Here is a 16,038-nt window from a genome sequence, read left to right on the forward strand (position 1 = left end):
TAGAACTTTGAAGAAACTTTACCAGCGTTGTTTAGTTTCAACGTTTTTAAAAACCAATATCCATTCTTTTTCATAACTGCCTATTTCTTTCCTACAAATAAAACATTCTCCTTTGCTTTCATGATATTAATTATTCTTAGTGATCATCTCTGGCTGGTCTCGTAACTTTTTTTGCAAGATATATCCATTCATTGTTGCTGTAAACCAAAAATAAAATTCTAAGCCCCCCAACCAACTGAAAGAACCCTTCTCTCAGCCAAGGCATTCCCAAGTAAACTTGAAAAACTAGTTCAGGCCATGATGGGAAGGAGGCGTTGGACATGCCTCATTATACCTTCCTGCCTTTGGAATTCAGGCACAACTGACCAGTGAGTATTAACATTAAAACAGAGATCTTAAGAATGAAAAAACAGGCTCTTCACAGCAATGAGATACCAAATTCCAACTTGATTCTGGTATAGCATCACATGACAGTAGGCTCTGAAAGAAATCAAAGTATTTTACCCCAAAATATATTCCTTTGACATATTTTTAAATGGTCCTGCAAAGCTGTCTCTTCTAGGGAAAATCTACATTCTGTAGTGAATCCCCTCCCCTGTCCAAGTATTTTCCTGATCCAGGAGAGATTTAACTAAGTCCGGCACCTTTTAAGGTCTGATAAGAGACATTTACCAACTATTCTACATAATAAGAAACTTGGTCTCAACAATCCCTTATTTTAACTCAGATACTCCTTTCTATTGATCCCCAGTTTTTAGATAATAACTTACCCATTTCAACAGATAACAATCAGGAAATTTTTGAATCCACCTCTGACCTGTAAACTCCTGCTTTGAGTTGCCTTTCCTTTCCGAATCAAACCAATGCACACTTTATGTGTACTGATTGATGTCTTATATCTCCATAAAACGTATAAAACCAAGCTGTAGCCCAACCACCTTGGGCACATTTTCTCAGGACCTCTTAAAACTGTGCCTCAGGCTGAGCGTGGTGGTCACGCCTATAATACCAGCACTCTGGGAGGCTGAGGGGGGTGGATCACCTGAGGCCAGGAGTTCGAGACCAGCCTGGTCAACATGGCAAAACGAGGTCTCTACTAAAAATACAAGAATCAGCCGGGCATGGTGGTGGGCACCTGTAATCCCAGTTATTCAGAAGCCTGAGGCAGGAGAATAGCTTGAACCCGGGAGGAGGAGGTTGCAGTGAGCTGAGATCACGCCACTGCACCCCAGGCTGGGTGACAGAATGAGACTCCGTCTAAAAAACAACAACAACAACAACAACAACAAAAAAAAAAAACAAAAAAAAAACTGTGCCTCAGGCCTTGGTCAATTATATTGGGCTCAGAATGAAACTCTGTAAAATATTTACAGGTCTTGTCAACATTGCTATTTCAAGATGTTGGTGCACTTCAAACACTGGATAATTATTGATTATATCTCATCTTTGCAGTTGAGATTATTTTGTCAGAGGTGTTTGAACGAGAGCAATTCCATCTTGAATAGGGGCTGGGTGAAATAAGGCTGAGACCTACTGGACTGCATTTCCAGAAGGTTAAGGCTCTCTAAGTCAAAGGATGAGACAGGAGGTCAGCACAGATACAGGTTATTAAGGCCTTGCGGATAAAACAGGTTGCAGTAAAGGAGCTGGCTAAAACCCACCAAAACCAAGATGCTGACAAAAGTGACCTCTGGTCATCCTCACTGCTACACTCCCACCAGCACAATGACAGTTTACAAATGCCATGGCAACATGAGGATGTTACCCTATATGGCCTATAAAGGGGAGGCATAAATAATCCACTCCATGTTTGGCATATCATTAAGAAATAACCATACAAATGAGCAACCAGCAGTCCTTAGGGCTGCTCTGATTTGCAGTAGCCATTCTTTTATTCCTTTACTTTCCTAATAAACTTGCTTTCACTTTACCCTGTGGACTCACCCTGAATTATCTTCTGCACCTGATCCAAGAACCTTCCCTTGGGGTCTAGATCAGGACCCCCTTCCTGTAACATCCTTCTGGCAACCACGGAAGGGACGATAGTGAGAAAATCCCTGACCCAAAGACTAATATTGGGTAAGTGTTGGGGTCTGGTAACATCTTTCTGGCAAGCCCAGAAGGGACAATACTGAAGAAAGCCCTCAGCCCCAAACCAAAGGAAACAGACAACAGCACTGGTTGGCCGACCTTGGGTGAGTGGTGGGGTACTCGGCTGAAGGATGGCATTGGGTTAGAGGTCAACTTAGGGGAGTTAGAGTCTCTCCTTAAGTCAAAGTGGGTTAAAAGCCTCTCTTATTAAAAAGCAAGGAAACTTGACTGACCCTGGGTTCGAAGGCCAATTTAGGAGGGTTAGAATCCCTTGTAAGATTTAGGGGGTTAGAGGCCCCTCTCAGTAAAGTCCCTTTTGGCTAAGAATGGGTTTGGCACTATGGGATGTTAATTGCTATTCTCTTTGGAATAATCTGCCTTGCACTTTCTGCTTATGGTTATGGGTGAGAGGATTAGGCACATACAGGATTGTGGGACAAAGGAAGCTTTTTCCTCCCTAAAAGGGGAAACTTGAGAGCAAATGGGAATGCTGGAAAAGAACCCTTCTCGACTGAAAAGCGACTGGCTGAACTTTTGGTTCAGTGTTGGCACCAATGGGCAGGTCTTTCTCTGGCCTCTCTGAGCACCTCACCTTCCCCACACTGCCGCAAACAATGCTCCCTTCCCTTTTTCCCTTCCCTTCCCCTCTGTGCAAACCAGCTGAATGAATGGTAAAAATCACTGTCTCCTCTGTAAAGTTTTGATTAATGGGAAAAATGATTTGAAAGCCTAATCTTAACCTGTAGCCAAGATGGTGTACTTTGTCTTTCTGTATTGTTCTGTCATAAAGAGGGGTACCTTAGGAGAGAACATAGGGTTAGGACACCTTTAAGCCTGCTTTCAAGATGGCCCAGCAAACTGGTCAGTTACAAACTTTGCTGCAGGTCCCCCAAAAAACTAAAGCTGGATGAGGTTTCTCTCTTGTCTTGTATGTCCTTGGGAGCTTGACCTTGTAACCTTGTGGCCATGCTTTCTCTTTTCACAATGGCGGCCCAGATTCAGGGTTCAATTCCTGGCTTAGGGAAGGAGTCCTTCATCTTCTGCGTGTCTCCATATTTAAATGTATTATGTGTGTGATGTTTATATATGAAACAGCTCTAATTAGTTTATTAATAATAAGACCTTAAATCAAATATTTTTTCAGAAAAGTAAAAAGCAGAATGCCATTTAGTTTATGTGACTTTAGTAATCTTTGGGAAATCAAGACAGTTTTAATAAAGATTATTGGTAAAACAAAAATATCTTCAAAAATGTAACATTTGGTGTAAATTATGCAGATCAGGTATCAGGTTTTCCAAATACTTTACGGTCATAAATGGCTTCTTTGACTTTTGAAAACTGTTCAATTTATTTAGGAGCACTAGATTGTAGATAGGGCTGGGGACATGTGAAATTAGCCATGCCCCCTAGCTATGCACAGAAGGTTGTAAAGAAAACAGATGTTATATAAAAAACAATCTTGTATGGTAGATTCTTGTGCTAAAGTAAAACAACTCATTGTTTAAAAAGAGGGATGTTTAGGAAAAGTCAGAAAGTCTAAGCATGTCATAGTCTATGCAAGTCGTGAAAGGATTAGTGAAACGGAATTTGTGCAAGAAATGTTGTACAATTTGAAGGTCGTTAGGCCCCCTTAATGCTTCATAAAATGCCACTATGACTCTTACTGTAACTTGCCTGCTTTATGGCTAGGTAAGGCCTGGGACACATGGAATAAGACGCTGGAAAGAGTCAGACCTTATCTGTACTTCTGTCTGGGTCCTCGGCTCCATGCCTAGTACATAATTAGAATGCTGAACTTACCAAGCTTTTTGCCAAAAGCAAAAGTTGCCAAGAGTTAACAGCCTAACATGTATTTGAGACTACTAAAGAAACAGTTTTATATGTAAGGTGTATAAAGAAAGTGAAATGTGTTTTTGGCAAAAGATTATAAGAAGTCACGGGAATGTGGATTTTTTTTTCCTACATTAAAGGGTATTTTACAATTAGATAAGATAAAGCTGAAGGTTTAAGCAAGTTGGGGCAGGTTTGTGAAAAATTGTAAAAGAAATTCTGTGTGTGGCCATTGGCTAAAATTAAAGGGGTATTATTCAGTTTTTCTGTAAACTGAACATTGGCATAAATGACAACAGGTTTTTCTTGGAGCAAAATCCTGTTTATGATCTGCTCTTTAACAGAAATTGTAAAGGGTTATAAAAGGTTTATGAGAATCTTACCTTATGGTCAAACATTAAAATTGGGTAGATATGTCGCTAGGTTTTATTAAGAATTGAGTTTAAAATTAATAGTACACCAATGTAAAGGTAAAATTTGGCTTATTTTGTATAAACATCACACAGGAAGCATTGTCAAATGTGAAACTGTATTTAGCTTTCTTTGGGCTATATTTGCATAAATGTGTTATTGGTATGTGTTCCAAAATGAGGGAAATGCCTACAATTCTGATATGACTTAGCATAGGTCACTAATACTTATAATTGCTACATAAAATCGTTGTATGCCACTGAGATAACTAAATTGCTTTGTCAATCGTGTTTTTGACTGTGTGATGTTTTGTCATCCACAAACAATTGTTTTGTTTTGATCCTCTTCAAAAGGTCGTTTATAGTCAGCTATAGAACAGGTATTCTTAAATGCAGGTTTCTGATAACTTTGGAGATTGTGACCTCTGAATAGAGGAAAAAATCTTTCAGAACTCTCACAGAGAGCTGAAATGTTCATGAATATCAAACAGAAATTAATTTTGTGGACTAAACTAATAGAAGTCTAAAATAGTCTTTTTAACTTGTTGCTTAAAACGTTGCTGATCCTTTTTCCCCCCCCAGAATCAAGACAACTCATCTTTGGAGCTATTTACAGCTTCTAACAATTGGGTAAAGTATGCTCGTGTGAACAAAATTTGGAGCATATTTGTTTTTTTCTACCCAATTTCTCCAGAATTTGACAACTATTTGTGAGTATTCTTAATTTATGGCAATATAAATTAATAAATTAGGTATTTGCAACAAGAAGTATAATAACAATCTGTTTTCTTTTGCAACAGAACACAATTGGAGACACTGATTATTTTACTAAGGCTTTGACTGGAATGGTGTGCTTTGGGGAATCAGACTTGATGTGTAAAGCCAATAAAAGTCCTTTGGGAAAGCTTGGTACTTTGTCTACACAGTCTCTGTATAGGGTTCCTGGCCTGTGGTAAGTAAAGAATGTCACTTTCTGACAGGCCCAGGAGCCCCAAGTTATCTTGGGACCTCAAGAGAAGAAAAATTTACCAAACTCTTAGGTATGTGAGGGTACAAACCCATGGCTGGGCTTGGCTTTAAAAAAGTCTTATCTGAGATTCCTTAAGGAACAGAGTTCCATCAAAGCCAATTCAAATAGCCCATATGGCAAATAATTATTCACTGCACTTTATACAAATAATCAGGCCAAGTATAATAAAGCAAATTGGTCTTACTATAATTTGTCTTTAGGATAAATGGGAAACTGGAGAGAGAAATATGTTTCAGGAACTATGGTACACCTGTTGTTAGATTCTAGTCTCATCAAGTTTGTTTCTGCAATTTAGGCTAACGCTGCTCATTCCTGGGAACCAACCAATGATCTCTGACTGCTGCTCAGAAGAATCAAGAGGGCTAGGTAATGTGAAAACCAGAATTGATATTCTATTCAATTTTATCAATATTAATCAATAATTAATATTCAATTGTTACTCTTTCAGATATCACTTCTGTCAGAACTCAAGAGTTATGAATGACCCTTGACATACCGATGCTTTCTGACTGAGTTCCCCTGTACCCTGAACACAAGAGACCCTAATAGATAGGCAGGAATATCATCACCCCTCTAGCCTGAAGATGTTACAGAAGACGGATCTTCATCCCTCTGCAACCCTAAGGATTAAGGCTTCTCTTATAAAAGGGATGGAGAAAATGTCAGATGCATTTGAACCAGGGCAACTCCATCTTGAACAGGGGCTGAGTAAAATGAAGCTGAGACCTGCTGTGCTGCATTCCCAGAGGTTACAGCATTCTAAGTCACAGGATGAGATAGGAGGTCGCAAAAGATACAGGTCATGAAGACTTTGGGGATAAAACAGGTTGCAGTGAATAAGCCAGTTAAAACTCACCAAAACCAACATGCTGACACAAGTGACCTCTGCTTGTCCTCACTGCTACACTCCCATCAGTGCAACAACAGTTTACAAATGCCATGGCAACATCAGGAAGTTACCTTATATGTTCTATAAAGGGGAGGCATAAATAATCCACCCCGTATTTGGCATATCATCAAGAAATAACCATACAAATGGGAAACCAGCAGCCCTCAGGGCTGCTCTGATTATGGAGTAGCCATTCTTTTATTCCTTTACTTTCCTAATTAACTTGCTTTCACTTTATCCTTTGGACTCACCCTGAATTCTTTCCTGTGTGTGATCCAAGAACCCTCTCTTTCAATCTGGATCAGGACCTCTTCCCTGTAACAATTTGCTAAAGTGCCTGCTTTGGTTTGTGCAGCTCACATGGAATCAGGGTTTAAAGCTGCTGCTGGGGCTACTTGCACTCTTCTTCCTGATAGGGAATGTGGACTGAACAAGCTATCACTGGTGGTAGCAACAGATACTATTCTCAGTTCCTCCCAGAAATTGCAAGCCTGCTGTGGTCACTTTCCTGTGTCCCCTTTCTAAACATAGCTCCCTCTTTAAAAAAAAAAAAAAAAAAAAAAAGAAAGAAAAGACATTGTTTCTACTGCCTGTTTCATCATGGTGCATACGCAGGAGGAGTAGGATAGAGGCTGGTATATAAAATGCCATCAGCTTTGCTCCTCCCATTCAGGTGGTCCCAGGTTTTACCCCTGGGGTGGCCAGAGATTTGGGCAAACACTATTCTGGGTGTGCCTGTGAAGGTGTTTCTGGAAGTAATTAATATTTTAATCAGTAAACCGAATAAAGTAGCCTGCCCTTACAAATGTGGGTGGGCCTTATGCAAGCAACTGAAGATCTAAACAGAATGTAAAGGCTGAGTAAGAGGGAACTCCTCTGCCTGACTGCTGAGCTGGGACTCAGGCTTTCAGACTCAAATGGAAATATTTGCTCTTCTTGGGCTTCAAGCATCCAGCTTTCAGATTGGCACTCAGAACACTGGGTTTTCTGGTCCTTAGGCCTTCAGTCTCAGACTGGAACTACACCATCGGTACTCCTGGGTATTCCACTTGTTGACAGTAGTTCCTGGGACTTTTCAGCCTTTATAATTGTGTGAGCCAATTCCTTATAATAAATCTCAATGTCTCTTTCTCTATGTTTTTTTCCTACTGGTTCTGTCTCTCTAGGGAATCTTGACTAATATAATATCCAAATGCAAGGGGTCAGCAAAAGCTAAGACAATCTTAATGGGGAAGGAAAAAGTAGAAAGACTTACTCTACCAGATGTCTAATTAAAAAGACCTAATTATTAAAATAGCACATTACAGAAGGATAGACAAAAGACCAGTAGAACAGCACAGAAAGCCTAGAAATAGATCCAAATATATATGGACATTTGATTTGTACAAAGAAGGTACTGCAAAGCAGTGGGTAAAGGATGGTTTATCCAAAAACAGCATTGAATTACATCCATACAAAAAAAGTAAAACTTGTACCTCACCTTACACCATACATACAAATCAATTCCAGGTAGATTGTAGGTCTAAATGTAAAGGGCAAAACAATAAGGCTTCTAGAAGAAACATAGGCAGTGAACTTCATGACTACGGGGTAAGGAAAGACTGTTTAAACAGGGCACTAAAAGTACTGACCATAAAAAAAGACTGGTAAATTGGACCACACTGAAATTAAGACTATTGGTTCAACAAAAAGAGAGTGAAGAGAGTGAAAATGTAAGCCTCAGAGTGGCAGAATATATTTGACAAACATATAACAGAAAAAGGCTCATATCCAGGACATATAAAGAACTCTAAAAAACAATAGGTAATTCAGTAGAAAAGTGAGCAAGAGACTTGAGTAGGGATTTCACACAAAAAAAAGGCTATTTAAATGGCAAATGAACTCACTAGCAATCAGGAATATGAAAATTAAAACTACAAAGAGACACTGGCACAAGTCCACAAGAATGGCTGCAATGAAAGACACAACGCAATGTGTTGGTAAGGGTGTGGAAAAAGGAGAAAACTCCACACTACCGGGAAAGGTGTAATTGATGTAAGTACTTTGGAAAAATTTTTGGTATTATCTCCTAAAGCTGAACAGACATAAAAATGCCCAGATCTGGGCATTTTTACATCTAGGTGTATACTGGACAGAAATATCTATGATGTTTAATAAAATATATGCACACAAATTTTTTTTATAAGCCTAGGCTAATTTGTGTTTGAATCTTAGTTTTTAACAAAATGTTTAACAAGTAAAAACAATGTAATTTTTTAAAAAACAGAAGAAACTTTTAGAATAAAAATATAAAGAAAGAAAATATTTTCGTATGGCTATACAATGTGTTTGTATTTTAAGCTAAATGTTATTACAAAAGAGCCAAAAACTTAAAGAAAATGAAAACATTTATAAAGTAAAAAAAATTTACAGTAATCTAAGGTTAATTTATTGAGAAAAGAAAAATATTTTAAAAGTAAGTTTAGTGTAATCTAAATGTAGAGTGTTGATAAAGTCTACAGTAATGTATAATAAGGTCCTAGGCCTTCACATTCATTCACCATTCCCTCACTGACTCACTCACAGCAACTGGTACTGCAAGCTCCATTTATAAGTGCCCTATACAAGCGTACACATTTTTTTTTATCTTTTATTCTGTAGTCTTACTGTACCTTTTTTAATGTTTAGGTATGTTTAGATACACAATACTTACCATTGTGTTATAATTGCCTACAATCTTCAGTACAGTAACATGACATAGAGTTTGTAGCCTTTAGGCTATACCATCTAACCTAAGTGTGTAGTATGCTTACCATCTGTTTGTGTAACTACATCCTATAATGTTTGCATAAGACGAAATTGCCTAAGGAAACATTTCTCAGAATGTATCCTCACTGTTGTAAAGTGATGCATGACTGCTGTGAGTCTACCTAATTTGATTATAGCAATACTCACCAAATGCTGTCCAATGTACTAAAAAGAAGTACATTATAGCCTAAGCCACTCTGTAACTTCCTGGGGTCTGTTTTCATCACATGAAGAACTATATCTACTCCTTCAGTTCCGAAAATTTCCTGTTTAAGATATTTGTTTTAAATTATTTCTTGAAATAAATAAATAATTCCTCCCTTTCCTACTTTATCGGTCCCCTAATATTGCTTTTTTTACCAGAGAAATACAGCAACATTGTTAGAAAAATACTATTTTTACTGCAATTTAAAAAACTGTACTTACTTGTTCTCAGGAATTTAAAACAAATTATTATAAAATTAATCATTTTAAGAGGGGGCATCAATCAACATGCCAGCTTAATAATATCCCTTGATATTTTTTGTTTTATTCTCTTTCTCCTAAAAAAAGTCATAAAACTTGCACCTTGATTTTCTTCAATATTATAATCAATGCAGTCTAGCATTATGTCAGATCAATTCTTAGATAGTAAGAACTATCAAGCAAGATTTTCTAATGACCCCAAGGGAGAAATAAGATATAAATGTAGTTAAAACATTTAATAATTTATGTGAAGTTTTAACCACTTAATATTTTTCTCTTACTAATTACCTTTCTCATTGCCTTGCTGTTCAGTTCTGGTTCCCAGTAAGCAAGATTACGATTATTTTTCCAGAGGAGCCCAGGCACAGGGTGGTAGAATACAATGAGAAGTTGCATCAAAGCTTGGAGCTAAACAGGCATTCACTTAAAATCTATCTATTGAAACCATCATTTTTTGTTTTTATCTTTCCAATTCCATCCCTTGCTATTTAACATTTAAATTATCAATCTCTGAGACTCAGAGTTCACTATGGAGCTAAAAAAGATAAAAGGGGATTAAGATCTCATTCTAACTTTTGGCTTTAGGTTTGAACCCAATTCAAACCCCAAACAACATTTAAAATGGTACAGCCCACTCTGGAAAACTGTTTGGCAGTTTCTTATAAAGATACATCTACTTTGTGATACATTAATTCCAACTGTAGATATTTACCCAAGAGAAATGAAAGCATTATACCCACTAGTACAAGACTAGTACAAGAATATTCACTGAAGCTTTATTCATTATAGCTGTAAATAAAAACAACCCAAGTGCCTATCAATAGGGGAACAGATGAACACATTTTGGTATATTCACACAATGGAATACTATTTAGCAATAAAAAGAAATGAATTATTGATACATGCAATGACACGGATATATTTCTTTCTTTCTTTTAATTTTTTTTTTTTTTTTTCAGATGGAGTCTCGCTGTGTCACCTAGACTGGAGTGCAGTGGTGAGATCTGGGCTCACTGTAACCTCCTAGGTTCAAGCAATTCTCATGCCTCAGCCTCCCGAGTAACTGAGATTACAGGCGCACACCACAACACCTGGCTAATTTTTGTATTTTTAGTAGATACGAGGTTTCACCATGGTGGCCAGGCTGGTCTCGAACTCCTGACCTCAGGCAATCCACCTGCCTCAGCCTCCCAAAGTGCTGAGATTACAGGCCTGAGCCACCGTGCCCGGCCAACATGGATATATTTCTAAAATATGATGCTGGGTGACAGAATCCAGACATAAAAGAGTAAATACTGTGCGACTCCATTCATATAAACTTAAAGAATAGGCAAAACCAACCTATAGGAATAGAAAACAGAACAGTAGTTTGTCTGGAAGCGAGTGGGGGCATGGCTTCTAATGGGATGAGGAAATTTTATAGAGATAGAAATATTCTCTGTTTTAATTGGGGGTATTAGTTAAATGGGTGTATACTGTTGTATATTCTGTACCTTTTACTTTATATAATTATGCTCTAATTATTAGCAAAAATATTAAATTTTCACAACATTAAATACAATTATAGAGACTTCCAAAAATAGTTCATAGTGTTAGGTGACTGGGAGACCTGAACAAAACTTTCATAGGCATACATACCTTCCTTTGAATGTGATTCTCACAAAGACCAGATAGGATAAATAATATATCAGACTGGATTTCCAAAAGAATGGCTTCTTCCTTTTCATTAGGCTTGCTTATTATATTTTTAAAGATTCCTGGTATGAAAACGTTTAAAGAATGTATAGTTATTGGACACTACTTTTATTTTGATCAATTACTGTTTGGAAATCTCTTCTAAAAAGTTTATTTGGCTAGAGAAACTTCTATTTTATTATTTATTTTTATTTGTTATAAAGAGACAGGGTCTTATTATGTTGCCCAGGCTAATCTTGAATTCCTCGGCTCAAGTAATCCTCCTGTATCGGCCTCGCAAAGCATTGGGATTACAGGCATGCACCACCATGCCCAGCCTAGAAAAACTATTTTAGAAGAGTATTTTCATTGCATAGTAACCTAGAGGCTGCAAAAGGAAGATGATAAATGAATTCCTGGAGCTTTCAATACAATCAGTAGCCCCACCTACATATATAGAACTTCTCAATGTAATCCATAGCCTCACATATATAGAAATTCTAGTTCAGAATTAATAGTATGTCATTAAAAGATGCCCCAATAACCTGAAACTTTGCTCAGCAAACTGTGTTTAAAAATATGCAGAGTTTCATGAGGTAGGAAATGAGTGCCTTTGCAAATATATGACCAAATTTCCTGACTGTGGTTTGCCTAATCTCTTCCTCTCCTCATGGTTAACAGGGTCAAAAGAGATCAAGGCAGATCTCTTTAGGTGTGTTTTCTATTCCTGTTATTGCTTTCTGCATCTTTCCTTGATGTCTAACTAAAGGTGTTTTAAACAACTTTAGGTAACAGTATTCCATATCCTTTAAAATCCCTCTTTTGCTTCTAATTGAAATTGAAAAGGACTGAAGATGGCTACTAACACTGATGAAATGATATTCATGATACACTTTTGCCTCAAAAAGGATTTTTTTAAGCTTTAAATAAAGAAAAAAAGTCACTTTTTCTCTGTTAAAGGGGTAACTGGCATTAGTGGGAAAGTATGGAGCTATGTTCCAAAGTAGAAGGGCCACGGAAATCATAGCCTATCTCCATAACCGGCCCTGAGTGACTACTCTAGGTCCCATTAGGATGAATTACAGGTGGGGGATCAGACCCTAAGAGAGGCTAGATGGGCCTGCTGGAGGCCCAGGGCTGGGGTATGCCATGGATAGAGGGGCCTATATCGCTTTATCAGGAACTTCTTCTGGGAATCCAGTTTGACTGGCCATAGGTCTGCTTCTTCTTTCTAGATCATCTCATTCTTCTTCCTACCTGGGTGCAGGCAGAAACTTTCCCTGCTGCCTGTAACACATAGTATAATGCTCATATTTCTGTACCCTTCAACTCCTTGCCTTTATTCTCTCCTTGTTATAGATCATTCTATTTCTCCCAGATTCTTCTTCCTAAAACATAACATTGTACGTATAACCTCACTAATCAAAACACTTTGAGGCTCTCCATGCCTTAAGAGGATGAAGTTCGAACTACTGTCAATCACTCAAAACTCATTCCATCTTGGCCTCTGATTATACAATTAACCTATCTTGTGTTATTTATCTTCATAAAACTTTGGCTTCTCTTAAACTAGTTCTGAACACATCACCATGCATATTTCAGGACCATGTCTCTCTGTTCATGGTATTTCCTTGCTTGAAGGCCTTCTCTTCTTTTCCACCTCTAAACTACCCTTACCTCACAGAATCCTAAGACTTCCTAGCCTTGAAAACTACCCAAGCCTCTTAGTTTCTGTAACATTTACGCTGTACTACTCATTAAGTGTCTAACTGATGACGTGTAGGCTAACACATGCTATCTTTCTATGATATATGTAGTTTCTATTTTCTCATTAAGGAAAAGGTCCTCAGTGTCCTGCTCTATATGTGTTTGTAACCCCAGTGTCTACATAGGAAGTATATAAACATTTATATTTTATTTCAATAGTTTTGGGGGAATAGGTGGTTTTTGGTTACATGGATAAGTTCTTTATTGGTGGTTTCTGAGATTTTGGTGCACCTGTCACCAAGCAGTGTACACTGTACCCATGAAGTGTATAAACATTTACATTTAAATTCTAGTTACTACTTATTAAGCACGTTACTACTACAAAGCCATGTTAGACTCAATAAGACAAGGTCCCTGCCTCTAGGAACTTAACATAAAGATCAGCTTCTTTCCAGTTAAAGGGAAAAGGTTCTAAGAAGAAAAAAAACATTGCTATTTGTTTGCCCTTTTCTCTACCCTATTCCCTAGTGCAGGTAGGATTAAGAGATCTTCCTAGACATATGAAAGATTACATTTCCTGGATTTCCTCTGGTTAGACTGAGTTTTGTGCAACAGAATGTGCACAGGAATGATAAAATGTACTTTCAGGTTTGTTCATCCCAAACAAACTGGGCAAAAAGGTAAATGTTTTCACCTAGCTCCTTTTCAATATACTTCGATTTCCTGCTATTTCCTATATTATTATTATTGAAGAGCACCACTCCACTCCACTAATGATGGAAGAGTAACCACCTTAATTTAACAAGTAGAAGATTTTTTGAGTAGGCATTTATAATTAATTGACATCTAGCAGATTATATAATTGACTAGTGAAGCAATCACTGCATACGAACGACTGAAATAGCTCTTTTCAAAGTCAAGGAAAAGTATGATCTAGAGAATTATTTATTTTTTAAATAACAAAAGGCAAGGCAGCTTTTGTTTAGGGGTTCTGAATTTTACGCTGAGTTTATATGTATTTATTTTAGGAGATACTCATTAAGTGTCTAATTGATGACGTATAGGGTAACACATGCTATCTTTCTATGATATCCATAATTTCCATTTTCTCATCTAGCATAGTCAAGTGTAAGTTAAAAGTCAAGGATATTGTGATATTTCATATCAGAGAAGAAACTCCTCTGTACATTTCTGTAAATACCAACGTATCAATGTTCTGTTATGACACATGCATTGGAACATGCCATGTTATCCTGTTTTAAAATAGCTCCAAAAGGCTTGGTCAAAAGTGGTGACCTTTATTACTAAAAGAATAAAACATAACAATAGCCCATTTTAAAAAAAGATAAAGATAATCCTAAATGAAATGATATCTGAGTTGAAGAAATAAATGTTTAAAGGGTTAGTGAGTATGATATTTCAATAAGAAGACACACTGATTTATAGCAAAAATATGAAACAAAAATCAAGAAAATATTCAGGAGTTTCTCTGTCATAAAGACAAAATAAATTTTGGAAAAACATTTCAAACAAAACTACTACTATTAAAAGTATTCCTCTTTCATCAGTAAACCACCGTGTTATATTTTACCTATCATTTGCTGAATTGTTTCCTTTTCACAAAGATCTTTGTTTACAGTCTCATCTTCAAGGTAGACCATGGCTCTCAGGAGTCTTAAACTGTAACGCATCTGGGCAAACTTGTTGCCTCGGCCACCTGAACCATGAAAACTGTTACCATGACTGAAAAACGGATCTGTGGAGAAAAAGTGATAATTTAAAACAAAAACATTTCAAATAAACAAATTAAATATATCAGATACCTTATACATCTATCAAAAGTTTAAACAAATGTTAAAATTTTGTCATATTTGCTTTAGTTTTTTTAGAGAAATAAAATATTACCCCTTTTCCCTCTTACTATTCTCAGAATAGAAGTATGTGTTTTAGAATTTTACTCAAATGTATCATATTATATGTATCTTTTGCAATTTGCTTCTGTTACTCAACATGTTTATTTTAAAAATTATTCACATTGTCACAAGTAGATCTAGATTATTCATTTTAATTGGCTTCAGCATTCATTTTTATAAATGAATTATAGTTTATCCATTCACTAGTATAAACTGTTAAAATAAACTTTCTGGTTCATGTCCTCTTATATCCATTGAGAAGAGTTTTTCCATGTGACCAGAATATAGGATACATCCACATTGAATTTTACTAAAGGTGCTAAATTGTTTTCCAAGGTGTTTATATAGCTACAATGTATAAGATGAGTTAATTTTTTTTTTTTAAGAGACAGGGTCTTGCTCTGTTGCCCAGGCTAGAGTGCAGTGGTATGATCACAGCTCATTGAAGCCTCAGTCTCCTGGGCTCAAGCAATACTCCCACCTCAGCCTCCCAAGAAGCCAGGACTACAGGTGTGTGCCACTATGACCAGCTGATTTTGTTTTTTTTAAGAGATGGGGGTCTCACCATGTTGCCTAGGCTGGTCTTGAACTTCTGGCCTCAAGTGATCCTCCTGCCTTGAAAGTGTTGGGATTACAGGTGTGAGCTACTGCACCTGGCCTTGATTTTCCCCCACGAAATCTGTTAAATGTGAAATGGTAGTTTATTGTTGTTAATTTGCATTGATCTGATTGCCAATGGGATTTAGAGTTTTTAAATGTTTTTTGAAAATCTGGGGTTTTCTCTGTGACATGGCAGTCCCTAGTCCTTGTATACTTCTCTACTGAGTTGTTTTCTTGTTGATATATAGGAGTTCTTTATGAACCTGGATTCTAATCTATTATCAGTCACAGGAGTAGTAAATGTCATCTCTCAATTTGTAAATTAGTATTTCACTTAGATTTTGTCAAACAGACATTTGTACGTTTTACAGTAGTTAAATGCATTGGTCTTTTCTTATACCTTAAACTCATGAGTCTTTTTAAAGAAACCTTTCCTACCCTGATATCTAGCAAAAAGATATTTTACCATGTTTTCTTCTAAGAGTTTCACTGTGTGACTTTTCATATTTATATCTTTTTTACTTTTGCAATTGATTTTTAGAAGAAACAAAGTGAAGAGGTCTAATTTTTATTTTTTCATTTATTGAAAAATTTATTTATTTATTTATTCATTTATTTTTTCATTTATATTGGAAGACCAAC

At 36.8% G+C, this 16,038-nt stretch overlaps 1 protein-coding gene across 5 annotated transcripts in view; it reads right to left on the bottom strand.

Moving 5' to 3' along the window:
- Positions 1 to 16,038, bottom strand: part of CFAP69 (cilia and flagella associated protein 69) — a 73,486-nt gene that overhangs the window by 19,445 nt on the left and 38,003 nt on the right. For all 5 annotated transcript variants that reach the window (XM_055272764.2, XM_063636402.1, XM_055272763.2 and 2 more), the window contains 3 exons: positions 14,475 to 14,639; positions 11,141 to 11,259; positions 9,185 to 9,303 (listed from right to left, as the gene is read on the bottom strand). In XM_055272764.2, coding sequence (XP_055128739.1) covers positions 9,185 to 9,303; positions 11,141 to 11,259; positions 14,475 to 14,639 — 403 coding nt within the window. The remainder of the gene's footprint in view (positions 1 to 9,184; positions 9,304 to 11,140; positions 11,260 to 14,474; positions 14,640 to 16,038) is intronic.

Source organism: Symphalangus syndactylus, chromosome 3, assembly GCF_028878055.3.
Source record: "Symphalangus syndactylus isolate Jambi chromosome 3, NHGRI_mSymSyn1-v2.1_pri, whole genome shotgun sequence".
Lineage (NCBI taxonomy): Eukaryota > Metazoa > Chordata > Mammalia > Primates > Hylobatidae > Symphalangus > Symphalangus syndactylus.